Source organism: Corvus cornix, chromosome 20 (genome assembly GCF_000738735.6).
Source record: "Corvus cornix cornix isolate S_Up_H32 chromosome 20, ASM73873v5, whole genome shotgun sequence".
Lineage (NCBI taxonomy): Eukaryota > Metazoa > Chordata > Aves > Passeriformes > Corvidae > Corvus > Corvus cornix.
Window position 1 is genome coordinate 4135667 of NC_046349.1, and position 26966 is coordinate 4162632.

Genomic DNA, 26966 nt, shown 5'->3' on the forward strand with positions numbered 1-26966 from the left:
GTTCTCCTTGGCCTGTGGCAGCAGAGCCCTTGTGCTGGTAATCCCAGAAATGGCAGAAGCAAAGTAAGAACTGGACTGATGAGGAGGAGAGCTGTACCAGCAATTCTGCTTCCATTCTTGTAAGTCAAGTCAATCTAAAGTATCCAAAATCTTATTTTCAAACTAGTAAGTGGTAAATATTTGATTGAACTGGTTGTCAGAGCAGTTGTATTGTCAGAGCAGCGAGTCAAGCCAACAACAGCTCCTGACTGTGGCCAAGAGGAGACGCAGAAAACACAGAAAGTAGGGCACGTATGGTGACGTGCGGGTTGATAGCTGCGCCTAAAAATAAGGCTCTTCAGAAACAGAAAATCTGCCTCGCCAGCAAGGCAGTGGCAAGCTGCTCCCAGAGTCTGATTTCAGACTGAAACTGGCGATGTTGGCACTGCAGAGGGCTGTGCTAACGTTTTGTTAGCATTCTGCTAGCAAAACATTTCGTTTCAGTCTCATGGCTTGCATGTGAGATACGGCGAGTTCCTCTGGAGCGGGGCTCGGGCAGAGGTGGAAGTGAGAGGCGGTGCTGGAGCTGCTTTTCCCCGTGCAGGCTGTCTGCTCATCTGCATCTTAAGGAGCCTGTGTCCTCTCCAAGTGTTGTGGTTCCACTTTCTAGAAGATGCTCTTGTAATATTCCTTCAGGCTTCCAGGGAAAACAGCCTGGATTTCCCTGATCTGGGCGTGCTGATCACGGCTGCCGCTGTGCATGGGCTGGCCCTGGTACCCTGTAGCAGCTGTAGGGTGCTGCAGGAGGCCTGGCCCACTCTGTAAGTGTTGGATCAGCAGCCTCAGGGCCCCTTTCTTGCATGCTGGTGGCTAACCATGACCTGCAAAATCTGGGGTGACTGGACGATGAATTTTTTGGTGACATGTGCGTGGCTTAGTAGGTCAATAAGTCATTGTGGAGTTCACCAAGGTATAAGGGCTAAGCCCTAGACAACAAATCCAGATGTTTGAGCTGTCTGGAACAAAGCATCCCACACTGTAGCATGGATAATTAATTTTTCCCAAAGTCTCACCTCTTTACTCTCCCAGCAGAGCCTGTGGGCACCCCGCTGGTCCCTGCACAGCAGAGGCAGGAGGGTAACACTACCCTGAGTAGCTGTTTCGGCACCCTGATGGATGCAGGATGGGTCAGAGGGCATCTTTTTATGTTATTTAGTTAAGACCTTTTGAGGATTATTGGAATTGTTATAGATACACTCAATAATGTCCATAAGCTTTAGAGTTGAAAGCATTTTGTTAGCAGTAATTAAATGCAGCTGCTATTTAAAATGGATGGATCAGATGTTTGGGAAGAGAATCCTCTCATAAATCTCCCACAAAATCAATATTCCTCCTGTCAGGTGTGTAGGAATTACTTTTAAATCCTGCCAATCACTGGCTTTGTCAGCGTGGTGCCATAAAGCTGACAGAATCACACCTTTGCCTTGGAAAGAGAAGATGAAGGCAGGACTTTCTTTTGGTGACAAAACCCCCAGAAAATCATTAAAAATCGAGGAATTTAGTCCCATTGGATGGTAACTCCCTGTAGGAAGGCACAGCCCTGGGGGTGCACATCTGTCTGGGGGCAGATGGGATGCCCGGTGTGGGTGTTCCCAGGGAAAGGCACATCCCTGTCCATAGCTGGGAGCCCACAAGGGCCCTGCCGCTGACACATCCCACGCTGGCACGGCGTGAGGTGCCTCGGAGCTGCAAATGGAAAATCCAGGCACTTATCTAGCTTGTTGCTGTGCCAGAATAGGGCTGTTCCCAGGATTATTTTTTTTCCGTTGGCCAAAATATGTGTAAATGGCTTTAAACAATGGAAGGATTTCTGTTAAAAAAAGTGGGGTGCAGGCGTGAATAGGGCTTTAATTTATATCTTGAGGGAAAGGGTGTGGGCTCTTCCAGTGGTGTTTCTGAGATTCTGTTGGAAATTAGCTTTGGGTTTGCTTTTTTTTTTTTTTATTTATTTTCCCCATGTCTTATTTTAAAGCCTGTTTTGAGGGAAAATTGTTGTTTTCCAAATTACAGATCTCTCAGTGTGTAGCTGAAAATGTCAGGAAGAGGGATGCAGTTTTGGAAGCCTCCACACATCTGTCTGTGACAGGATTGATAAAAAATGGAAGCTCTAACCAGAAAAACAAATAAAAAGAGGTAATACCACTGTCACAGATGGGTCGGGCTGCTTTCCCTGCAGGTGTCTGCATTGCAACCCCCACTCCCATATAATGTGCTGTGGAAAAAAGAAATGGAGAGCCCAACCAGAGACTTATGCCCTCAATTAATTTTTGTTCCACATAATCGGAGCTGCTGCATGCCTTTCCTTCAATGTTTAACTGCCTGGCTCAGAGGATGGGGCTGCTCTCGTGCGAGGGAAGTTGGGATTCGCTTCATGTTTGCACAGAAATCCCATTCTGATCCTTCTCTCTTTGCCTAAGGGCAGGGATCCTGCTGCTCCTCTGATGCCGGAGATAAATTTTGTTAGCAGGCACTTTTCTGCTAAGGGGAGCAAAGGGGAGAGGGGAGTGGTGCTTGTGCTGGATTCTTGAAGGAATAAAATTTCCTTGTCTTCAAGCATCATCTTCCCTGGAGCTGTGTGTGCTGTCTGGGGCACAGTCAGAGGGGAGCAGGGGAGAGCTCTGCTCCTGGTTATGTGTGCTCAGCCCTCAGCTCAGGGAGAAAAGGAACCAGGACAATTAGTGAGTGCTGGCTGCAGCTTTGCACGCTGCTGAGTGGGTTTCTCTATTGCTCTGGATTAAAAGGGAATGCCTTGCTCTGGTTTTGTTTGAAATTGAGCCCTGAACTTACTTTCTGATGTTTAACTCAACTCGAAATCACCGTTAGATGTTCATGTTCCAGCTGGCAGAAATGCCCCTCTCCCTTCTCCCTGTGGAATTTAGTGGCCAAGGGCCCAGGGTGTCTGTTTTTACTGATTCATTGATCGACCTGAAAGCAGGAGGGGAACCCAAGGCTTCCCCCTTGGGAAGTGCAAGGGGGCTAAGCAGTTTTTACAGCTCCAAGGTACCCTTCAAGGTGTTCCAGAGCTACACCTCAAACTGGGGCTGGAACAGCCCCCTCTGCCCATGGATGTGGTGGGAGAGCCAGTGAGAGTGGAGCTTGGCTGGTGAGGAAGATGATGGGGAATAAAAATAGAGAGGGGAGAAGAAACCCGCAACTATTAGTGAGTGGGAAAACCACCCACATGGAAGTTCTAGATTTGAAACTTTACCCAGGCAAGGGCAGTTTAACGCAGAAAAGTGGCAGCTCTGAAGTGCTGTGCTGGAGCAGGCACAGAAGGATGCATTTGCTCTACAGAGCTTTTAGAGGAAGGTTTTTAAAACGCCTTCAGGTCCTGCTGCCTTGCACTGGGAACTCCAGGAGCAGCTTTGCACAGGAGCCACGTGGGGAGGGAAGTGAGATCTGAGCTGGTTTAGCTTTAATGCTCTGGCTTGCTCCTCAATCATGTGTGTAAACTGTGCTCAGACACAAAGCAAAGCCCTTCCCTGCTGTGTCTGCTGAACCCTGAGACTGAGCTGTCCAGCCCTTTGTGTCTGGGGACCACCACCAGGTTTGTGTTGCTCCTCACGGCACGCTGATGTGGGGGAGGACTGCTTGGCACAGAAGGTTTTTTGCTGTTTTTAAATTTTTTTTGAGGAAGCCCACGTTGAAATATTGATAGGAAGAAGAATGTATATTGTGCTGTGTTGAGTGTTTACAGGAAATATATAGTGAAAATGCTGAGGGGCTTTCCTCAAACAACTGCCAGTATTGTTAGGAGTGGAACACTTGGGAGGAGAAAAGAAAGAGGCACTTAAAACTTTCTATTACCAGTGTTGGCTCCAAAGAGATTTTTTTTGACTTGCTGTTTGGCTTTTTTCTTCTTGCTTGTATTTCATCCCGTCTGCTGGGAATGGGCTCATTGAAGACAGAGAGATTATCTGGAAATAGAGATAAAGCAGCCAAACCAAAATGGTTTTAGTTCTCTGGAGAAGAATTTAGCTTGAAATTTTGAGCTTTCCATCAAGCTGGAAAAATAATTTACAGTGATGCACCTTCACCACCATTGCAGCCGGCAGCAATGAAAGCTCCTTTGCTGCAGATGGTAAAACAGTATCTTCACTTTAAGAAGGTAATTAGGGCACAGATTAAGTTACTTACTTTGCATACAAGAAACCTGTGGGAAAGCCAAGAATCTTTCCTGAAACCCCCAATTTCTGATGAGATCTCTCACCCAGAAGATTTCTGTACCTGCTCTTCCCCACAAGCACCCCAGGGCAGATGTAGGAGTTGTGTTCCTGGCTAAAATATATATATTTTTTCTTCTTTTTAATTTTTTAAGTGATATTTCTTGCTACTTGCCCTGTCATTCCTTCAGGAGGAGCCATTCTTCTGGTAGTGCTGAGCATCTGCTGCTTAAAGTGTTGCAGAAGCCCTGAGTGAGGAAAGGAGCTGTTTACTTCTAAGATGCCGGTGAAATTAAATGAGGCAGCAACAATTTTCATCATTTTCACTCCTCTGTGTGGTTAACCTGTGAGTGCTGTGGGGCTCACAGCACAACAGAGAGACTCACACGGTGTGTGCAAGAAGAATTTGCCACCAGAAGCAATAGCCAGAGCTCTCAGAGTAGCGCTGAGGGACGAGTAGCTTCCACCAGCACCTCGTGGCAGGAGCACAGGACTAGAAATAACAATCCTGAGGTGGTGGTGTGGCTCTTGCAGTGAGTTTGTTGCCCAGAGAAATGCCAGTGACCCTGTTCTGTGTTCATGTGCTCACCAGTGGATGCTCTTGACCTCTGGAGAAGGGTTTGTTGCAGGTTATTGTGAAGGCACTGGCTGGGGTTAGTGTCCAGCTGTTGTTTGATGTGCTGCCTTGGGCTGTGTTCAGGTTTCTGCCTTCAGCCCTCCCACCAGCCCTGATGTCCAGAGGAGATGGTGGTTGGTGCCCACCTGTGTCACAGTCCGTCACAGAGATCCAGACAAAGGGGATGGTACAACCTGTCTGGGAGGGTGATATTGGAGAAATAAAAATTTAAGCTTCAGGAAAAAAAGGAAACCCTTCAGGAGGCTGGAAATGCTGCTCTGTAGGAACTGAGACTGTGTCCTGTGGCACTGCCAGTGAAAATGAGTGTTTTGGGGCTGTGATTCGGTGGAGGGGCAGCTCTTGTGATTTGAACTCCCCAGTTTGCCATGTGGTCGCTGTTGGTATCCACCACTGTGTCTTCATTTGAAGACCCAGCAGCCAGGTCCCCTGTTGTAGGTGAGGCTCTTAACAGCTGGGGCAGTTGCCAGGTAGGGCTCGATGCAGTGTCCTTGCTGATGGTGCTCTAATGAAATGATTCTCCAAAAGGCAGGAGGTGACAGAGGCAGTTATATAAGAAACGGTTTTAGGCTGTGGTGATCTTAGCATGGAGGACCCTCCTGATTTGATGCACTCTCTACTAATTAAAAAAATAAACCCCACAAACGCCAAGAGCTCCTGATCCAGCACAGGGCTCTCTGTTCTCATCAGTAGGACAGGAGAGGGGCTTGTTTCCCGTCCTCCTGAAGGTGCTGCAGATCAGAGCAGCTCACGTGTCAGCGGTGGGTGGGGAGTGCCTTGGCAGAGCTGTTGGTGGGTATGTGCTCTGCAGGGACACGGCTTAGGAAGTGACTTGGAGCGAGTTCTTCTGGGAGGGGTGGGAGGGGGACGCTGCTGCCCTTCCCACCCAGTCTGGGCTGTGGGAGGGAGGGAAAGGACCTCAGCTCTTTGTGTATGGTCAGCCTCAAGACACATCCCCTGCCTTGTCCTCCCTTGGGGATGGTTGAGCTCCTGTGCCTGCCGCTCCCTGCTGCTCCTGCCTGTCCCCTGGGCTGTCACCTCCTTCTCTCAGTGGCTTTCTGGCTGGCTGTGGATGGTGTTTGGCTTTTGGGCTCCAGTGAGCTCTTGCCTCATTGGGGGCCCAGTGATGAAGAGCTGCTCTGCTGCTGCCTCCAGACCCTGGGAAGATCCTGGCCAGCAGCAGGAGTACCCATGTGTCTTTGGCTGCTCTGTAACCCTAAGCAGGGACAATCCTGAACGTGATGCCCAAAGGAGAAGCCTGCGGGTTCTTCAGTGGTGCCTATTGCCAGAGGATGGGTTCAGCAGAAGGGCTGCAGTGGGCTGGTCACCTAGCATTTCATGGGCCAGGAACACACAGATTGGCCTTGGCCCTCGCAGGGAGCAGAAGGGGTGAAGTTTGGCAACTCCTTGCCCTGCCACGGTGCAGGAGTTGACTGTTAATAAAATAATTAAGTCAGGCACCACCTCCTCTGCTGACTGCTTATGCACTCAGATCCCTGCTAGAGGCTTTCGTGCTTGGTTTCCAATTCCAGTGGAGAGATTAGCTTGGCGTGGGGAGGAGAGGGCTATTTCTGTCACTCTCCATGCCACTGACTTGACTTTGTGCTGCAGACACCTCACCTGATCATCCGGGCCCTGTTCTGCAGGTGTCTCCCCACGAGCAATCCAGTGACTGGGAACAATCTCCTTAACTTCAGGAGTGGCCACTCACATACCTGGGCCTTCAGTTTTCCCTTTACTTGAAAGCTTTAAGAAATCTCCAGTCTTTCACTTCAAGGTATCCCATTCAAGGGTTGCTTTTCCATGGTTTGTGTTTGGTTTTTTTTTAAGTGGAATAAAACTGAAATTAGTTGATGACACTTAAGTGAAGGACTTCTGTAAGTGTTTGTGTTCTGCATCAGCGTCATGCTGTGCTTTAACTGCTGCCTTGGGAAGATGTGGCAGAGGATTTGCAGGTCTCAGCTCCAGCTTCATCATCAGATGGGGGGGTGAGGAGGCTCTCCAGCCTCACTCAGCAGTGTGGCTGCTTTAATAGATCCAGCTCCAGCCTCGGCAGTGTTATGGCAAAGTGTCTGCAAGCCAAATGCTTTGTAGAAAGGTCAGGGGGGCAGCTCTGAGTGTGTGCTGGTGGAGGAAAGTGAGTACCTTTGGTTTTCACCTTTGGGGGATTTCAAGATGTGAAACAGGAAGGAGTGTGTGCAAGAGACGCCTTCAGACAGGGTTGGTGGCACAAGTTGCAACCACTCAGTAAACTCTCACTTCACGGAACCGCCGTCTCTTCTTGTATTGTCAGTGAGTAACCTTGCCCTGAAAGCCCTTTTGGGCTTAGTCAGGTGAGACAAAATATACAGGAAATGCAAATTTACAAAAAAACCCCACAACGGTGTTGGCCAATACTTGTGTGCCCTTCTCAGGAACCAATCTCTGACCCAGTGAGAGCGAGCCTTTCCCTGCTGCAGTGCTGGGAGGAGGGGGGTGGCACAAGTGCCTTGCCTTCCTTTTGGCCCCTGAAATAGTCCCCATTGTCCCTGCAGGGCCAGGGGCTGTGTGTGTGTGTGGCAGGATGTGCTCAGCGTGGTGGCAGCAGATCTGCTGAGCTCATGGAAACTGCTCAGCTCGCTCCAACACGAGGAATGGCACTTTTTTTCTCCCCCCTCTTCTTTTTTAAATAAAACGGAAACCAAAATGCAATGCCTTGCAAGCCACAGCCACCCACACAGCCACTTCTGTGTCACTTTGCAGGTAAACAGATGCTGGGGCCCGAACTTGTGCTATAGTTAGCCTGACCTGTTTGTGCCAGAAGTCAAATGTGCCATTTCTTTAGGTACAGGGAAGGAACCAGGTCACTGGAAAACAGGCAGCCAGAGTGATGGTTCAAAAATCTTTTCTGGGGCTCTGGGGTCTGTGAGAGTGATAGGGAATTATGTCTGGGAGGAGTTGAACTGTGTCCTCTCCAGGAAGAGCTCTCAGGGTGACCTTTTAGCTCCTTTAGAGGTTCATCTTCTGGTTTGATTGAGGAGATGCTGGTGTTTGGTACTTCCAGAGATGTCTTGATGCCCGTGGATCTCCCCTCTCCATTTTACTCCCCTTTGCAGACCATCTGAATCTCCCATTTCTTCTGTTGGAGAGCAGAGGAGCAGCTGCAGGAAAGCTGAAACATGGGCAAGTCCAGCCACACTTGTCCTCTCCTTATAAATCAACGTCCTGTTGCTCTTTCCAGGGTGCAGTCTTAAACCCACCAAGAAAATTTCCAGTCTGTCTTATGAAATGCTGAAAAAAAGTTTCCTGCTTTAATAATCCTGCATTCCTCATTTCTACTCCAGGTGTGTTTTGGAAAATATTTGTTCATCTTTTAGCAAACAATGGAAAAGGAGCAGGGTGGGAGTGCCTGTGCGGTATTCCGAGAGGCATTTCCTGCCCTTATCTCCCCTCCTTCGAGGTATTGTAACTGGGGCTTCGGATCTGCAGGCTGTGTTGCTGCAGCAGAGACTGAGATTGCCAACAAAGATACTCCCAGGAATGCTTGCCAGGGGCAGGAGCTGAGTTCACAGGAGGTGCTGAAGAGCTTTCCAGCCGAGCGCCTGCACCTGGGAAATGCGTCTGTCCCAAAAGAAAAGCTTTTTGGAAAGTGCATTCATGCATTTTCTGTGGGGTTTCTGGGGACTATGGTGAGTCCCAGCCCGTGGGGGCTGTGGGCAGGGACCCACCAGGGTGAGCTGTGTGTGGCTCTCGTGCTGTGGAGGAGCCACGGCACCCTTCCCTTGCTTTCCAGTGCCATGCTAAAGCCACAAGTTGTTTTTTTCCATCTCAAGCAAGTGAATTGAATTTGAATTTCTAGGGAGTATTTCCCTTATGAAATACTTTGCAAGGATTTGGGTTTTTCCTTGTGTGGAACTAAAGCATTTTTTGGCACTCCTAAATTCTTATGGGATTAAACAGGTTTGGTTTTTTTTTTTCTGTTCAAGTCTATCCTGAAGTCCTCAAAATAAGGTTTGCAGGTGCTGCTGAAGCTGTCCTTGGCCATTTACTGGATAAAGCAGCTGCCTGGACCTGCCTGTTGTGCTCTGGCTGAGTTTGTTTGTTTTCAGTTCCCAAACCAATTATCTGTTGGAGGAAATGGCGTGTCTTGCTCTCAGATATTTATAGGTAAGGTCAAACCCCTGTGGAAGGTCTGTAGCAGTGTTTAGTAGGCGTGGATGCCTCAGCCTTGGGGAGTTCCCTGGGATGTGGTGGATGTGCTGCATGGTGTGGACACTTCCCTGCAGCCCCCCAGAGTGAGGTCTCCTCGATGGGCTGCTCTGCCCTCTGAGAGGGATGAGCTGCTGCTGTTCCTGGCTTGCCTGGATAGGGTAAGGTGTGGTATCCTCACCATGGCTCTCAGCTGGGTTTGGCTGCCTCTCTTCTGCTGCTTTTCCCATAGATTCTCTGCATCCAGTGCTTACAAGGCTGTTGCTTCCTCCCTTTTGCAGCAGCAGAGCTGAGCTTCAGCTGTCCTATTGAGGCTTTTTCAGGTGCTTGTGAATACTTAAGTTCTCAGTCTCCCTTTCCCATCAACACTTTCTTTTTCTTTTTTCTTTGTGCCCTCCAAGCTGGCTGAACCACAAGAGCTCTCATTTCAGACCTGGTTGTTTACTGCTTACCTGGATTTTGCACGAGCCATTCAATGTGCTTTGCACATTATCTGTTTGGAAAGGATTAATTCAATTTGCTTGTGATGTCGGCTTTATTTCAAATATACCTGTTGGACCTCTCCCAGAATGTGGGGTGTGTTTTCTCCTCCTGTGCAGCAGGTGACTGGGTAGCTGCCCATGGGGCCCTGGTTGGTCACTCTGTGGGTAGCCCTGCCCAGAGGTTTGTGTTGTGGTCACACCGAGGGTCAGGAGCTGTGAATTGACTGCTCTCACTGCTGTGCTTGTGGAGTCTGAACAGCAAAACCAAAGTGATTTAGTGTGTGGTGAGGAGAAAACCCGAAGGAAGAGAGAAATCAACACAACACCATGTTTTTAAGAGCTCAGGTGCTTTAAGTGTTCTTAATGGGAGCCAGGTCTATCCATCTGTCCTCAGCTGGGGCTGGGCTGAGAAGGGGCTGGATGGATGAAGAAGAGCAGCACAGATGATGCTCCTGGTGGGTAGAGTTCCTCTGGGAAAACCTGCCTGGCCTCGGAGCACCAGACAGGCAGCCCGAGGTTTCTCCAGCCTCTGGCTTCTGGGCTGTTTGTGCTGGAATGGCCTCATCCGGTGTCTGTGGCTGCCCTGGGCTCTGCCCCTGCAGCCTTGGTTCCCTCTGACCTGTGCTTTGCTGCTCAGGGAGGCAGCTGCTGGTGTGCATCGGAGCAGGACAGCGGGGTGGGGACACCTGGAACGAGGGGTGATGGAGGGGAGCAGCCCAGGGAAGGATGCGAGTCTCAGTACTCAGACTGCTCCTGAGTTGTCTGATAAATGGTATCAAACATGTGGAAGATCTTTGCTCACTAAGACTTTATTCTGCTTGTAGGAGAGGGTTAATGTGAGAGAAGAATTAATGAGTGTCTCAGTAGAACTTCTGCTTAATCAAGAGGGTTTTGCTGGGATGTTTGGAGTGGGGGAAGGGGGGAATCACCAAGGCCTGTAAGAACAATTAAAGCAATTAAAGCACAGTTAACTGAGCTGCCTTTTGCAGTGGTAGATGTTGCCTGTTGTGTTTTCCAGCAGGCTGCACTCATGTGCTTGATGACACCTGATCTCTCCTCCTTTTGTCTTCATTTCAGGTCCCCCCTCCTTCTCAGCAGACACTGCCATGGGCCCTCCCCAGCTCAGGATGCTGGTATAGCAGCAGGTGGCTGCCATCCAGAGGACCTGTGGTGGGACATCCCTTCCCACTGGGACATCCTCCCGCTCCCCTCTCTCGGCAGAAGCCATGGATGCCCATGTGGACCTCCTGACCGAGCTGCAGCTGCTGGACAAGGTGCCCACGCTGGAGAGGCTGCGGGCAGCCCAGAAACGGAGGGCTCAGCAGCTGAAGAAATGGGCCCAGTATGAGAAGGAGATGCAGCACAAGAAGAGGAAGCATGAAAAGAAGAGAAATGCTGTGAACAGAAAGAAAGTGTCTTTTGAAGCCAGCGTTGCTCTGCTGGAGGCTTCTCTGAGGAATGACGTGGAGGAAGGTACGGCACTTGTGCCTGGCGGGTTTTGTCTGGCTGCCTGTGAGCTCCATGTGGTGTGAAGTCCTCTCTGGTGTGCAGAGGCATCTGTGCTGTCATCCATGGACTGCCCTTGGTGTGGTGTTGGGGTTTAAAGCGTTGCCATCTCTGATACAGCTCTGAGGTCCCCAAAGCCCCGTGTGACACCAGCGTTACCTTGGTTGGCATCAGGAGTGGGTGCATGAGTGCCAGGATAGGGCAGGAGTTGTGACTGAGGTTTGGGTGAAGGAAGGCAGCTTTCATCTCTTTCCTTCTCACACTTCCTACTTACAGGAGGTGTGAAACACTTCCTTGCCTTCTGGGTGTGCCTCTCAGTGGTTTTATGGAAGTCTGTCGAAGGGATTTACATGTCAGTGTAAATCTCTTCAGCTTCCCTGCTTGAGGGCATGGATTCAGAGCTATGTGGATGGATGAATTTTTTCCCAAAATACTGGGAAGCGTGGCTTTGCTTAGTGCTTCCTGAAGAACAGAACTGCAAATTGTTCAGAAATTGGTTTAATTGCACCATTTCAAAGTGGATGAAAGTGCTTTGCTTCTGCTACAAAATCTGAGGGGAGGAGAAAAAAATGTCTAAAAGTCGATAACCATTAGCCTCAGCACAACATGGAGGAAAACCTGTGAGCTTTGGGGAGCTGGAGAGTGCTCCTCTGCAGAGGAATAAAAATATCTCTTGCAGCAGAGCTGGAGCAGCCTTTGGGGTTGGTGCTCTGCAAGGTAGCGAAACTGGTGTGATCTTCCTGATCCCTTGGCATGGCAGAGGAAGGTGCTTAGGAAACCTGGCCAGCTGAGCATCTCTGCTAGAGAATGCTGCTCTAGTTTGCAGCACCCTCTGCAAGAGGCGGTGTATCCTTGCCTGGTGTGAGTGGAAGGCGAGGACCTCATCTTGTCTCGTGAAGAATCTCCCCAAAGTCATGTCCCTGTTTCTGAGCAGGCCTTTTGTGCACTGTAACTTGTCCTTGTGTGTGTGTTTTGCTCCTGTTTGGAAGCAGAGCATGGACAGTGGTGGCACTGCCTGGTCACTGTCACTGCATTAGCCAAGCCCTGCTGTGGCTCTGGTTCTGTGTGCGTTTGTGACCTCCCTGGGACAGCAGACCTGTGATAATGCCCTGGAACTGTAGGCTTTTATTTGTTCCTTCCTTGCTTTAGAGGTTTTGTAGCTCTTTCCAGCTCTTTGCTCCAGTGATCCCGTGTTTCTCTCTCTGAGCTGTTGTGGTCTTCTAGGAGGGCTCCTACAGTGAAGCCAGCTGTGAAGCTGTGAGTGCTGGCATTGCTTGAGAGGACAGGTTTGTGACTTGTAGCACCTCTGCCTGTGCTGGCAGGTATTGGCAGGTTGTGGTTTGGGTTTCATACCCAGCTGTTCAGCTGCCGCTGACAGTGTTGGGGCAGATGATGAGAGTTTTACCATCTTCCTCTCTGTGCAGCGCTGGTGCCTCTGCTCAGCACTGTGGTGGGGGGTGTGATGGGTCTGTGAGAGGCCCAACCTCGTAGTTTTGCTTTTAGCTCTTTCTGGTGTGGGATCTGGGCCATTTGGAAGGAGGAAAGCTCCTTCACTGTCTGTCCTACAGATGCTTTCTCATTTTGTGAGGGGTGCAGGAGTGGTGGAGGTGTTTGTGACCAGGGCCTGGGGAAGGATGGCTGTGCTCCCTGATGGCAGCGAGCAGGCAGGGCTGCCGTGTGTGCAGGCAGTGACAGCAGTGTTCTGGTGGCAGGGTCCTCTGGACAGTGGTCTTGCACCGCGTGTGGATGTGGATAGTTCACTGCTGAAGCTGCAGAGTTGAGCTTTCAGCTCCCAGCTTCACTCTTTTCCTCCTGTGAGGGAAAATCCATTGCTGAAGATCTCTTCTGGCACCATAATCCTGTTGACCTTTTTCCATGGGCTTGCCATGGTGGGCTTGAACCAGCAGTTGCTCTTTCCAATGTGATGCTGGTGATAAAACTCAAATGTTGTAAAGCCACTTCCTTGCTGATAGAACATCGACCTCCCCACCCTATGGAGAGGACGAGGGGCAGTATTCCCAGGGCACAGGTGCTTCCCAAGTAGCTGGATTTTTCAGATGCCTCACGTTTTTACAGTGAATTTGTTTTGTGCTCAGTTGATTTAATTAATCAGTGTGTGGGCAGGTTCTGTGCCTGCTCTGCCCCCTCTGTGATGTGGGACCAGTATAAAGAGAGGAGGGGACAGTCAAACCCAGGTGCCAAACTGGCAAAATTCCTTATCAAGGAAGTGAGGAAACTCGTGGGCTTTCAGAGGTCCCAGGTGATTATTTTGATATATGAATCATCTTTTGTTTCCATGTGGGATGTGGAGGGGGAGGTGAAATATAAATGATTAAGAGGTTGGTAAGTCAGTGTGAGGAAGGTTGGAGCTGGGGGCACAGCTGGCACGTGTCACCTCCAAGCTGCCTCTGGGCGGCTGTGCCATTTCCATTCCTTGTGACTTTGCTGTTTATTTTTATCATTCTCACCCCTGAAGTGGGAGAGGGGAGGGTGGTAGGTGCTGTGCAATGAAATCAGGGAGGAGAAAGTGGAGCTGGGCAGTGAGTTGGCTCTTTGTCCAGGTGATGGCTGAGGCTGTGGTGTGTATGACCACCTCCTGAGGTGGTAGTTGAGCCCTGTAGGATGGAGCTGGTGGGTGCAGAACCCAGCCCCGCTCTTCAGGGGTCCTGAGGTCCTGGACATGCTGCTTTCACTGTCCTCTTGCCAGGGTGTAATTGAGAGAGCTGCTGTGGGCCAGGTGACAAGTGAAAGGCAAGAGGAAATGGCCTCAAGTTGCACCCCAGGGTAGGTTTGGGTTGGTTATTACGAAAAATTTCTTCACCAAAAGAAATGCCCAGGGCAGTGGTTGAGTAACCATCCCTGGAGGGATTTAAAAGATGCATAGATGTGGCCCCTGGGGACATGGGTTAGTGGTGGCCTTAGCAGTGCTGGGAGAATGGTTGGACTCGATGATCCTGGAAGGCTTTTCCAACCTAAATGACTCTGTGGTTCCATGGTGTCAGTTTGGTGGCCAAGCAGGAATGAAGGCTCCTGGGGACCATCAGCCCCAGCGTGGGCAGGAGCTGCGAAGGGGTGATGGCTCCTGTCAGTTTGTGCCTTGCATCTTCTGCAACAGCTCTGTCAAAACATCCCAGGTTTCACAAACAAGCTGCTATTAAAAGCTCCTTTGGATCTCTGCTGACAGAACCGGGGTAAGGAGCACGCTGCACACACGCTGGTGGCAGATGTGAGCGGACAGTCGTGCTGGGGACAGCGAGGTGATGGGCAGTGACCCCACACCGAGGGCAGCAGTGCCCCTGGGCTGCATGGTGCTGCCTGGACCTTCAGTTTGGCAAGCTGAGATAGCTCCAGACAGCTCGTCGGTGAGCTCTAAGGTGGGAGACCAGAGCACTCCCAGCTGCCAGACTGGACCTGGTCCCCTCTCCTCTGTGGGAATGCTGGGGAAAGGCATCACGCAGCAGCACCATTTTAAGTGGAAATATGTTCAAGTCTTCACATGGCTCTAGGCTCAATCCGAGCTGGTTTCAAAGGGATGGTGCAAAAGGGAGGACCCTCAGCCCACACAGAGCTTACAGGGAGTGTGGTGCTGGATGCAGCGTCTGGGCTGCTCCGATGGCTGCGAAGGAGTTGCTTTATAATGCAATAAAAGAATGCTTTATGAGCTACTGTACTGATTGCAAAGGATTTGTGAGAAGATAAGAAATTGCTGAGGGCTGTGGCCCTTTGAGGCTGTTCTGCGAGGTGATGGACTGAAACCATGGAGAGGAAGCTGGTCCTGCCATTCCCAGGGCAGCACCTTGTCCCCAAAAGCAGCCAGGGCTGTCGTGTCCAGGTCTTTCTACATCACTGAGTTCCTCTAAAAGCAGCCTCAGAACATGGGGAGACAAGCTGGTGTTCTGTAAACTGAAAGAACAGATCCCAGAGGTGGGTAAAGTGGCTGCTTGTACAGACGTGTGGCATTTGCTGTCTGGAGGTCCCTTTGCACACCTGGGCTGTTTGCTGGGGGAGCTCCCGCTTGAATGACACCAACTGGAGGTGTTGGAATTGGCTTCAGGGTGAGCTGGGCTCCCTTCAAGGAGCCAGCAGGGAAGTAGAGACCCCAAGGACTGATTCACCTTCCAGCAGTGCCGGAGGTGCCCTGGTTTCTCCTGCTCTGGGATGAGAGGTGCCTCCCACAGGCAGCCGCTGCCCCCCCGGCGATGGCTGCAGGAAGCATCGCTGCAGAGTCCTTCAGCTCCCACCTCCTGGCACTTCATCCTGCAAGCAAAACTTTATCAGAGCCAGAGAGTTGCATAAAGCAGCGCTTCTGCAGGAGTTCAGCCGTGCAGATCCTTATGGCTGGTGAGCCTGAAAGCGAAGGAAAACGCGAGTTTGGTGACCTTGGACTTGGCATTCGGCAAAACAGTTCCCAGCGGCAGAGCAGAGGGCGTAAGCTTGGGGCTCACTGGGTCCTGTGGGGGAAGATTTCCCTGGGGAGGAAGCAACTTGTTCATATAAACACATTCCCCCTGTTCCCTTTGTGCCATCCCTCAAATCTCCCGTTCCTGTGCTGTGATGCCGAGCGAGGCTCATCCACCCCGACCACGCTCCCTTTGCACCTCTCTGGAATAAACCCAACCTTGTCATTTGCAAAGGCACTTTTAAAAGAGGCCCTAATTAGTGTCTATAAATTGCTTTCTTTAACCTTTCCAAGCTGATGTGATCTGTTCCCTTGTTACTTCAAACCTTTTATGAGGTGCCTTAATTTTCCATCCACATCATTACTCTACTGAAGCTTTTTTGTGGGGTTTCTGTGTCCAGGTCTGTGAGTAAGTGCATTTATCTGTCTGAGAAGCTTTTTCCCCTGGGTTTTGTGCCCTTTGAAGGGCTCTGAAAAGATCTCTTATCACCATCAGTCTGAGTGTGTATCTGGGTATTTGGGAATGGCTTGAGACAGAAATGAGAAGTTTCTTTTCAATAACAAAGGCATTTCTTGAGCTTTAAACTCACTGGGTATGGAAATGAGAGCTGTCCTCTTTAGGAAGCTGCATGTGGGAGCCCTTGGAAATGATGAATTTCGTTAATTTTGTTAATGGGGGTTGGTGTGTCTTCCAAAAGCAGACTCACGTATTTGGCCACATTTTAACTTGGCTTTTTCATGCAATTTGGATGTGATGCCAACGCGGGGTGATTTGCATATGGCAGCTAACTAGAGGCATCTGGGAGTGTAAGCAATATTGAATCAGCAACTTTCTCTGTTGTCATAACACATAAATATTTTTTAATTTTTTTCCCCTACTCTCTGAAATTCAATCATGTGGGGAAATTATATTCATAAGAACTTCAAATGCCAGCTTTTCTGTTTTGAAATTAATGGTGGAAGTCCACCTCAGGTTTTCCTGGCATGAGGCCCTCTCCTTCCCCAAATCTGAACTCAACTTCAACAATTCATTTGAAAATTTTTCTTTAAACAAAAAAGTTTGATCAGAAAATTTTATTTTTTTTTTCCCCCCAAAATTTGGTCATTTCCACATCATTTCATTTTCTGGCTTTTACATGTGTGCTGCCTCCCACCATTTCTGATACCACTGAAAATATTTCTGGTGTATTTTGTAATAGAATTACAGGGTAATGAATAAACATTGCATTCAAACTGCTTGTCCTGCCAGTAAGAATGGACTGTTTGGGTTTAAGGTGTTTTTAATCAAACAGGGATTGGCTAATGACTGTTGTCAAGATTTCATTTCTTACTAGACATAGCTTAAGTCACTTAATCACCTTCCAACATTTGGCTACAGTGTGTTTTGGAGGAGAAACTTGATTCTCCTTGGTTGCACGTGCACCTAAATACAAACTGGACATTTCTTTGGTTTATTGGTGTTGTCAATGGTGTTAGTGTGGCTGTGTGTGAGGAGTATTCCTGCCTCCAAAGGAGATCTGGGCAATGGGGAGGAGAGGCTGGAACTCCTCAGGTTGTGCCTGCAAGGTGCAGTAGGTAGGATATGTAAGGTCACCATCTGCTCTCAAACCCTGCCCAGCCAAATCACGGCAGGGAGGGCTCAGGATGCAGCAGCCGCCTTCGCCAGGAACGTCAGACTTTTGTGAGCCCAAGGCAGATTATCAATGGGACCTTAATTCAACCAGGTGCCTGGAGATGTCCCTGCCTACAGGTGCTAAATCAGTGGCATTTAACCTTTCCCTTCCCTGTGCTGGTTGCTCTGCTTCCTGTGACACGGAGACAGCCTTGCATGCCTGCTTGTTTCCTGGTGTCTCCTCCGAATGTCGAAGCCGGCACTTCCCAGTCTGAGCCTGGAATTACTTGCTGATACGTCAGTGGCTCTTTATAGCCTGTAACTTCCCAGCTTGGTTGTTCTTGTGTTTTCTCTTGAGGGGACCACTGCCTGCCATGTGCACGAGGGGGGCCAAGGCATGGCCGTGGATGGGATGGAGCACTGAGAGCAGCACGCCTGGCTGCCTGCTCGGTGGGATAACGCCTGGAAGGGCAGACCCTACAGCCCAGCCAGGTCCTTGCTCGAGGGGCTGGGACACGGGGTTTTCTCGTGCAGGCAGTGTGTTTCTTGCCTGCCTGGCTGCCTTCCCAGGTGTGTGCTGTTTCCTGCACTCCATTCACCGCGTGTTTTGTCCCACTCCGATAGGGAGGAACCAGAGAGGATAAACAGCAGCTCCGTCAGGGACCTCTGGTGTCTTCTGTGTAATAGGCAGCACAACCCAGAGTGAAATTTCGTCTGCTTTCTCTCCTTGGCTGTGAGCTCTGAGAGCCAAGGCTCTGTCCTGCTGCAGGGCTGTGTTGTGGGGTCTAATGCAGGGATGTAGGACATGAGCCTGATCGATCCCGAGAGCTCTCTGGCTTTTTGCAGCATCATTCTGTTTTCAAGTGTATTTTGTAAAACAACCCCCTGCAAAACAGCCCACAACCAAAACCACAGGTCTGCAGCCACGTATATGATTGTTCTCTGCAAATTTATTTTGGTGGGAAAATGAATACTTTTGGGGGTGAATCCTTCTTGAAGGGTGAAACATGATGTTGCTTCTTTACCCCTGGTACGGTTGAAAATGCATTTCCGGCCAGGAAGAACTTGCCTGTAAGCTGTGGTTGCAGGCTCTGCTTTCTGCCCCTTTCTCCTGGTCAAGGAGAACTTGAAAAGTGGATTAAATCTATTTTTTTTCCAGATTTAAATTCCTGGCTTTCTGGAATGGGGCCAGCTCAGCTCAGCTGGTGTAGATTTCTCCCTCCTAGAATCATGGAAAATAGAGGTTGAGAGGGCCTCAGGAGGTCATGTAATCCACCTCCTGCCCCAAGGCAGGATCAACTGTATCTAAAATGTTTGCTAATGAGGGTGGAGTTAGGTATCTTAGTGTATTTATAGGCATCTCCACAACACCAGAGCACACCTACCTGTGCAAGTGGCCCTGCTTCTCATTCAGTTGTACATATTTTTCCTACTTGCTTGTATTTATCCTCCTTTTTTTTTTTGCTTTGCATCTCATCCTTACACTTATTGACTGGGAGTTTTCCTACTTCCGTGAAGAATGCTGTAATTCTTTCTTTAATAGCAGTTGCTATGGCAGCTGGTTCAGGCAGTGCCTTATAGCCTAGTGCAGAGCTGCTTCTACAGACACTTCCACTGCTTGTTTTTTCCTCTGGAGCCAGCCCAGATCTTTGGGAAATGTTATCATTCACTGCAAATGTCTTGAGAAGAAATAAAATTAAAAAAAAAAAAAAAAAAAAGATGCTGGTATATAAAAACATCCCCTAAGCCTTGCCCACCCTCTAACCCAGCACTAAAGGCTGCTAAATATTAGGCCAGGAAGCCAACTGTTTAATTCTGGCTGCTGGTGCATTTGTAATCAAGAGCCAAGATGCAATCAAGCACCTTGCCCTCCCTTTTAATTCGGGGAACAAGAGCCCATGTGCAGCTCCTAGCAAGCGGATGCAGTTTCCACTGAGGTCCCTGCAATTTGCAACTTTTTCTTGCTGGATGTGGCTTCTGGGTTCCCTGGATAGCATGAGGTAGGCTGGCTGCAAATGCCTCTCATGTGGGAAAGGGGCTTTAGTTACTCTAGGGTGTTTCTCCTGTTCTGAATATGTTTTTATAGCAGTTTGCAGCATTTCTCAGCTTAGTCAAGGTTTTCAAGCTAGGCCTTAATTCACATTTCCCTGGTGGTCTTGTCTGCTGTGCTGGGCTGTGCTTTCAAAGTGGCAAGAAGGTCTCTGCCTTGAGTGTAAGAGCATCAAGCTCTGAAATGTAGTGGGAAACTTCCAAAGTCTCATTTAGCTTTGTCTGCCTTTACCTGGGCTGATGAGAAATCCTGTTAGATAAAAAGCACCACAATCCTCCTCCATAACAAAACCCCAAGCAATGCCCCCCCACCAAACAGCACTCATACTTTTTTGTTCTGAGGGCTACTGCTGTAGAGTTAACCTCTAGAAATGGGAGACTAGAGGAGGAATTAACCTCAAAGTCACTCTCACACCGTTCTCCTTGCTTGCACCAGCCCTGTTTTAGCCTGGTGGCAGCTGATGGTTTTCATGGCAGTTACCTGCACACAGCTCCTGTTTTGTCCTGTGTTACACCTGCATCTGTCTGGACACATCCATGTTTTAGTGGGTGGCACCTCCAAAGTATTTCCAGTTGGAGCAGCAAGGGTGAGGGGCGAGGTGCTGATACTTCCGTGCTTCTGGTTGCAACGATAAGGACTAAGACATGATGGCTTGGTGTATTCATGGTCTTTTAAATTATCTGATCTGAAGGATTCTCTGTGTCTGTCTTACCAATAACAGCAAATTTTTACCCTGTTCAATAATGCGGGATGAAAAGCACAAAGTCCTTGCGCAGGAAGGGAGAAACTCTGCTGCACCAAGGTTTCATTGCTGCAGGATGTTTGTGGTTTGCCGCATGACTTGGGACAAGGAATCCACCTGGAAATCCCTTGCAGCTCTCAGCCTCTTGGGGCTGGAAAGGTGCAGTGACCCTGCCGTAAAGGACAGCTGTTTCACTCAGGTTAAGGACATGGAGAGAATTTGTGTGTCTGCCAGCACTGGGGTCAGATCCCATGTCCTGTCAGAGAAGACAGGTGAGATCCGACCTGGGGCGCGTTGATGAACCCTCTGGAGAGTCTGTCAGCTCCACAGAGACCAGGACCTCACTTAGAAACCTGGGGCTGGACAGCACACAGTGCTCACATGGAGAGCAAGTTTCAACCTACTTAGAGCTCAGACTCGTCCTGTACCTCTCAAACTTTTCAGACCTGGTTTATTTTATCATTTCAGATCCTGTCAGTTTGTCTTTAATTAGCAAGGCTGGATCAGGGCTCCACAGGAGCTTAAATGGGCCTCTTCTTTTAATTAAAATTTTGGTGTTAACAGCCTGAAATAGCAGGCGTTAGAAAGAGCCAGAGCTCCAGTGAAGGAGGACAGTCCCCGTGGATCTGCAGTGGCATCCTCCTGCCTGTCAGGCAGTTATCACAGGGGTTTCTTTCCCCCTAAAGCTGGTGCTGTCACAACAGTGATGCACGTCCTGAATGTGAGATGAAGTTCCAGTCTAGGCTGTAACCAGCCAGCTTCCAACCTGCTGCTGGATGCTGTGCCAAAACCACAGCCTGGCTGGTTGGTAGGTGACAGTGGGTCATGGAGAGGTGCTGCAAGTCCATTTTGCTTTTATTAAAAGGGCAAATGAGTTTAAAATTTCCTCTGTAAGGGCACCTAAGCAGGATTCCTTTTGCTTTCCCAGGAAATTTATTTCTTATAACTTCAATCATGCAGTTGTGAAATAGCTATGAAAAAGCTGCTGCTCTGTCCCCTGACCCAAATTACTCCCATTTGTGGCAATTTTCTACCACTCTTTAGAGCCGTGAAAGCTGTCATCTGAGTACAGGTCAGCACTGGATCTGTAGCATGAATTCAGGACTTGGGTCATCATTGCACTGTATCAGTTGGTGCTCCAGGATTTGCCACGTGTTCAGTAATGGGAATGTTTGCAGCACTGATCTGTCAGTTACCCTACAGGGAACAAGCGAACAGGAAATATTTCTTGCTTTGCTTACATCCAGAGACTTGTCTTGTAGCTCAAGGGCAATATTTGTTGACTGATTTTTCTCCTGTGAGGTGGGATTGACAGCGTGGATTGCAGATAGAGGTGGAAGGAGCTGTGCCCAGAGCAGGGCAAGGGTGATGAGCCAGAGGTGTGGCCATGTGGCTTTGCTTGATCCTTGTGTCATTCTCATGCTTCCACAAATACATTCCTCACTCAGTCATCCTGGACCAAGCTCTGATAGGAACACCTTCAGCTACCACTGACTCGGGGTTTCCTGTGGATCCTTGAGCATTTTGGCACAGACCTCCAAAGATATTTGGGTATTTTGACTTTACTGCAGTCAGTTTGGTTTGGTCACCTAATGCACTGTGCTCCACAGGGCACAGAATCCACGTGAAGAGCACTCAGCTCCTTCCTGCTGGATGCTGCTGTACAGACCACCCCATTAATCACAGCCCCATGGTATTAAAATACACTGGCATGGCATGATCCCTCAGGGGTTACCCTGAGCAGAACCAGGAGTTGCCAGCAGCAGTGAAAACATCTTGTGTGTGCCATGGGGAGGAGTAGATCCCTGGGACAGCCAGTTCCCAGTTTTGGAAGCTGACCCCAGTGCTGTGGGCTCCCCACCCTCCTCCTTCCCTTCCTGCAGGAAGGGCCTGTGGGTTTTCCAGCCGTGGAACAGGAAAGAAGTGGGGATCCTGTTTACCTACCCACTGAGCTGCTCACATCTGTTTAGAACTCCTCCTCATCCACACTGCTCATGGCTGTGGCACCTCATTTGTCAGCTGTGCTTCTCTGCTGGACCCTCTGCAAAGAGCTCCTCATGGAGCATCGTGGGTGGGGGTCCTGAGGTGTCACAGCTGGAGAGGCCTTCGAAACCCAGCGGGCTGAGCCATGGGGTTAAGAGCCCAGCACTGGTTCCTGTGTGACTGGGACATGAAAATAACAGCTTGGTCACCCAGAGACCACAGGATCTTGGGACTGGAGGGCATGAGGAGGGTGTTTATTGTCACTGCAGTGGGCAAAGTTGGTTTTGCCCTTTCCCAAAACAGCTTCTGCGTTAGATCCTAATAACATCCAATGCAATACCAGCTCCTTGGGAGGTGTCAGGTGGTGTCTGACTCGTGTCAGGAGTGTGGAGGTTTGGTGGGACTCATGCAAAGCCTTGGCTGTGTTTATTATCTCTCACTAAAATGCGAGAGGACATTGGGCTGTTTTATTAGGGGCATCCCTTTGCTTTTGTTGCGATGTCTGAATTCTCCACAGCTGGGGTGGAAGCCAGGAGGGTGAAACATGGAACTGTGAGTGGAGAGGGTTTGCTGGTGGAAATACTTATGGGGTAGGTGAAGGGGAGGCTGGAGGTCTCCCTGTCAGAGCAGGAGGCACAAGCTGCAGGATCAGGGTGAGTGGTGCAGCCTGCCCTGGCTCTGGGGCAGCCTCCTCAGCAACAAAAACCTCTTTAGATTTGGCACAATTTGTGGTGTGGAGAGTGATGGTGTAAAATGCTGTCTTGGGGGCATAGGTGTTTAACCTGAACAAAAGTGTCAGCCTGGGAGTGCGTTTGCTATGGAAAAAAGCTGTGTACCTGTGCTCACACATCCCCTGGGACATGCACAGCTCTGGAAAGCAGCAGGCTGCTAAGAGCATGCGGGGACACAGCCAGGGTGGCCTTCTCTGAGACTGCTGGTGGCGGGGAGCTTTTGTGCTGTCATTATCTCTGGGCAGTGAGTCCTTCCCGTGGGGTTTGGGGACAGCAGGAGTGGCTTCAGGGAGCTTTTTACCCTGGCAGCCCGGGTGGGTGTTGCTGCAAAGGGGCCCTGGCACTAAGGGAGAGGCTGGTGACTGTGCTGGCCATGGCACAGGGTGCTGGGGTGGTGGCTAATGAGGAGCCTGGACACCCAGCAAAGCACTGAACGCTGCAGTCAGCTGAAATGAGCCCCTGGCAGCAGTGGTGGCAGCTCTGAGTAGCAGTGGGCTCATCTCAGGCAGCAGAGGGTTTGCTGGAGGAGGTGGTGGCAGGTTCAGGGACCAGGATCTGTGTCAGGCTTTCCTCGGGAAGGCAGGCACGGTGCTCCTGGGGTGGGTGTGTGTTGTACTCCTGCAGTATTCAGTGCTGCAGCATGCCAGCAGCAGCAGGGATGTGCCCTGCCTGGTGTCAGGGGCTGTGTAACTACACCGGCCTGCACCCTCAGGGCAGGATGCTCAGGGGCCTGTGCATGGCCACAGCCAGTGCTGGCACCAAATCTGGTGCTGTGTGAACTGGGCTGAGCCAAAAGCCGGGCTCTGGCAGTGCATCCCTGCCCTGCTGTAACCAGGACAAGGTGCCCTGAGCAGGGAGAATGGCACTGCCAGGAGGCAGTGACTATCACTTACTCTATTTAATTAAATTGGGGAGGCTTTTTTATGGCCTATTTAAATTTTTTTTTTTTTTTTTGGACCGTTGCTTAACTGGGAAAGTAAGCTGGGGAAGAGAAGCTGTCCTTGTTTAAAAGGGTCTACCCTTAGCTCATAAATCTGGGCCAGACCTACTGGTACATGCTGGTGCTTTGTGCAGCCCTGGAAAGGAAAACAGGCATAAATATCACTTTATAGCTGTTCTGCTTTGCTCCATAATCTGGATCAGTGTCTCTCTCCCTCCTAATCACGTTAGTTTTCTTTTGATCTACCTCTGTTAAGGAAATCTAAACTGATTTAGCTATTGCCATCCATTTTCCATTTGCCTGATGGCTCTTTCCACAAGGCTGTCTCAGCTCTACCCTCATTACTGTTGAGTTGTCCGATGCTGTAGCAGGTGACACTCTGCTGTAGAACTTTGTAAATCTTAACCAATATTCACTGGGATTTTTTTTCGCAGATGTTTTGTTTCATTTTTGGACAGATTAGTTTTAAATTGGCAAATGCACCAGGCTTAAGGAGAAGACAATTGCTACTAGCTGCCAAAAAGAAAACACTAATTATCAATCATGTTTTATTGAGCCTCTGTTGAACTGATTTGCTGTAGAAAACATAATTTTCTTGTACTCTAGCTTCAGGACATCTGATTTTTGAGAGTTCTGCTCTCTTGATAGCGGTGATGTATGATACAGCATAGAAGAGAGGAAAAAATTAGCTCAGGATTAAAATCTGTGACATCTTGGAATTTTAATCACCTGCTTTTAGGAACACAAAACCATTTTCTATGCTGATGTGCCATAAAATCATTGCAGATGCATCTTCCTTGTCACTTCTGCATGAGGAGCCTGTCCCTGCATGTGATTTACAGCACTCCCAGCCACAGCAGAGTTCAGTGAATGCCATGGCTTGTTTGGTCTCGATAGGTCCCAGTTTTCAATACTGTGAGACAAGATAAGAACAGTTGGGGGAAGTCTCAGTGTTCCTGCCTTGCTGTGGGGCTTGGCTGCACTTGCTGTGACTTGGAGCAGCAGCAAAGCACCGACTGCCTCTGGAATCACCCATGTCTTGCAAAGCTGCTGATACAGTCATTAAGTAAATCAGGTGTTCAGTGAGTTGTTATTATCCACTGTGGTTATGTGTGATGGCCAAAATCTCTCTCACTGTGCTCCTGGTGGCTGTAACACGCTCAAACTGCCCGCTGGGAAAGGCAGGTGGGGGTGAAGGAGCATCTTCCCTGCTGGCTCATGCAGCCCCTTCCCGACTGCAGACTGGGTTGGCTTTTCTCTTGGGGCAAGTCCAACAGGGCAGTTTTTATCCAGCTGTTTTTCTTGTGAGAGGGAAGCGTCATCCATGAAGGGAGATGCTGTACCCTGTGTGGCATGGACACGTGGGAGCTGGCCCAGGAGTGTGGCCGAGAAGGACTGGTCAGTGGGTCAGCGTAGCCTGGCCCCTCTCCATCACTGCTGGCTTTTGCTGCTGGGAATGTGCTTCATCAACAGCAGATTTCTCCGTATTTCCAGCAAGACTGTAGGAAAGGAAGGGATTTCCAGCCAAGGAGCTGGGAAACCTTGTCATTCAAATCTAGTTCACTCTCTGAAGAAACTCCTTGATTTGCATACTTTGTGTGGGGGAAGGAGGGATCAGATGGTTGCAAAGCATCTCAGAACTGCTGACAGTGTAAGGACCTCCTTGTGAGAGCTCCTGTTCCTTTCACAGTCCTTTCAAGAACCTCCTTTTAATGCTTCTTGGAATTTTACTGCAGAGTAGAAACCCAAGGGAAGGTTTGTGCATCTTGCTGAGCTCTCTGGGGCTCAGGTGTGTCCGAATTCCCATCTGACCGGGACCCTCCTGGCTGGTGCTGTGGTGGAGGAGGAGATGGCTTTGCCTTGCCTCCTGTCCCCTTCCCAGGGTGACTCTGCAGTTCCCAGCTGCTGTGATTTGCCTGCTTGTGCTGAGCTTTCCTCTCTGCTTTTATGGGTGTGTTATTTGTTAGACTCTCTGGTGCAATATGTTCTTCTTCTTAACGTCTTTGATGCTGCTGTGCGTTACAGGCACAAAACACCTCAAACCCATCTGGTTTGTTGGGTCTGTGTAGAGAAAGAGCCCTCCTGGGGAACTGGGGTTGCACTGGAGAGCCAGGCTCCAGCAGCAGAGAGGGTAATGCTGTCTGTCCCAAAAGCTCTCTGTGTCACCCTGTTGTCCTTAGAGCCCACACAGCTGTTCTGTCCCCAGAGCAGGTACGGGGCCGTTTGCTCCATGAGGGATGTGTTCCCTTGCTCCAGTGCTGCTGGTGCCCTGTTGGGTGGAAGAGGCAGCACCAGCTGTTCCTTTGTGTTCCTTTCCTTCAACCCAGAAGTGGGTGGTGATGTGTGGAGAGCTCGGCCACCAAAACACGGCCATCCCTCAGTTGTAGGTGGCACAGATGATGCAATTTATGCAACCAGGGCCCATTTTAACTCACTTATTGCTGGTGGTCCCCTTCCTCCCAGCTCTGCTGGATGGAGGAGAGGTAACAGTCCTGTCAGGATGTGGAGCCGAGCTGGGGTTACAGCTGTGGGAGGAGGCAGCACCCAGGGCAGAAGACATGTGTGGCCTTCACGTGCTCACTTCTCAAAGGGAACAACTAGAATTTGGTTCAGGGTTTGTAGGTCAGGTTTCCATTATACAACTGTACTGGTTGCAGCTGCTTGTGTGAGATCCAGACCTCGTTGGATGCTTCTGGTGGGGAGGGCTCCTTTCCCTGGGAGTGATTCTTTATGACCAGATGAACAGAAAGAAATGGGTTTCTCTGTTGTAGCACTAACTGGGTGCTGATGGAGGGTTAGAGTGGGATTGCCTCAGCCTGTGAAATGTGAGAAACATCTCAAAAGCATTTTTTTACAAACGGCTGACTGGAAAAATAATAAATTTTTTTAAGCCTGTGTTTTTCCCAGACAAAGGTGAACTAAAAACAGCTGGGGAGGGACCTTGTGCTTGGTCACAGATCTAGCAATGAGGATCAGATCTTCTGCATCTCCCAAAACAGACACAAGTGCTCTTGGCACAAGTCACGCTGAGCTTGTGGGTTTCTGCCCATGCCTTCAGGACAGGACTTCTTGTGTGAGGAAGGTTATACCCTGTGTTTAGTGAGGGAGAGTACAACCCTCCCACTTAATTTCACAGGAGATGAAATGGTCCATGATGTCTCCAGGAACCAGAACACTTGGATTGCTATCCTCGTGATGGTCTGTAAGGGCCCTGTCACCTTGGTTAGCCAGCCCTACTCCTGTTAATGTAGGGCTTGCTCTCAAAAAGGTGTTTAGTAGGATGCTCCAGGCCTCTTCTGCTGGGTGTTGGTTGGCAGAAAAACAGCAGAAGCTGCCAGAGTTGCTCAGTTACGCTCAGTGCTGGAGATGCTGCATTTTGGGGTTAGGAGCAGGAGGAAGCAGGGCAGTGCTGGGTCCAGCCCAAGCAGTGGCACAGGGCTGCACATCTGCCCATTCCCATGCATTCCCAGCCAGCTCCTGGACCCCTTTGCTGTCAC

General features: G+C 49.7%; 1 protein-coding gene across 1 annotated transcript in view; it reads left to right on the forward strand.

Annotated features, from left to right (window-relative positions):
• Positions 1–26966, forward strand: part of PPP1R16B (protein phosphatase 1 regulatory subunit 16B) — a 58711-nt gene that overhangs the window by 6707 nt on the left and 25038 nt on the right. The window contains exon 2 of the mRNA XM_039563506.1: positions 10584–10979. Coding sequence (XP_039419440.1) covers positions 10733–10979 — 247 coding nt within the window. The 5' untranslated portion in view covers positions 10584–10732. The remainder of the gene's footprint in view (positions 1–10583; positions 10980–26966) is intronic.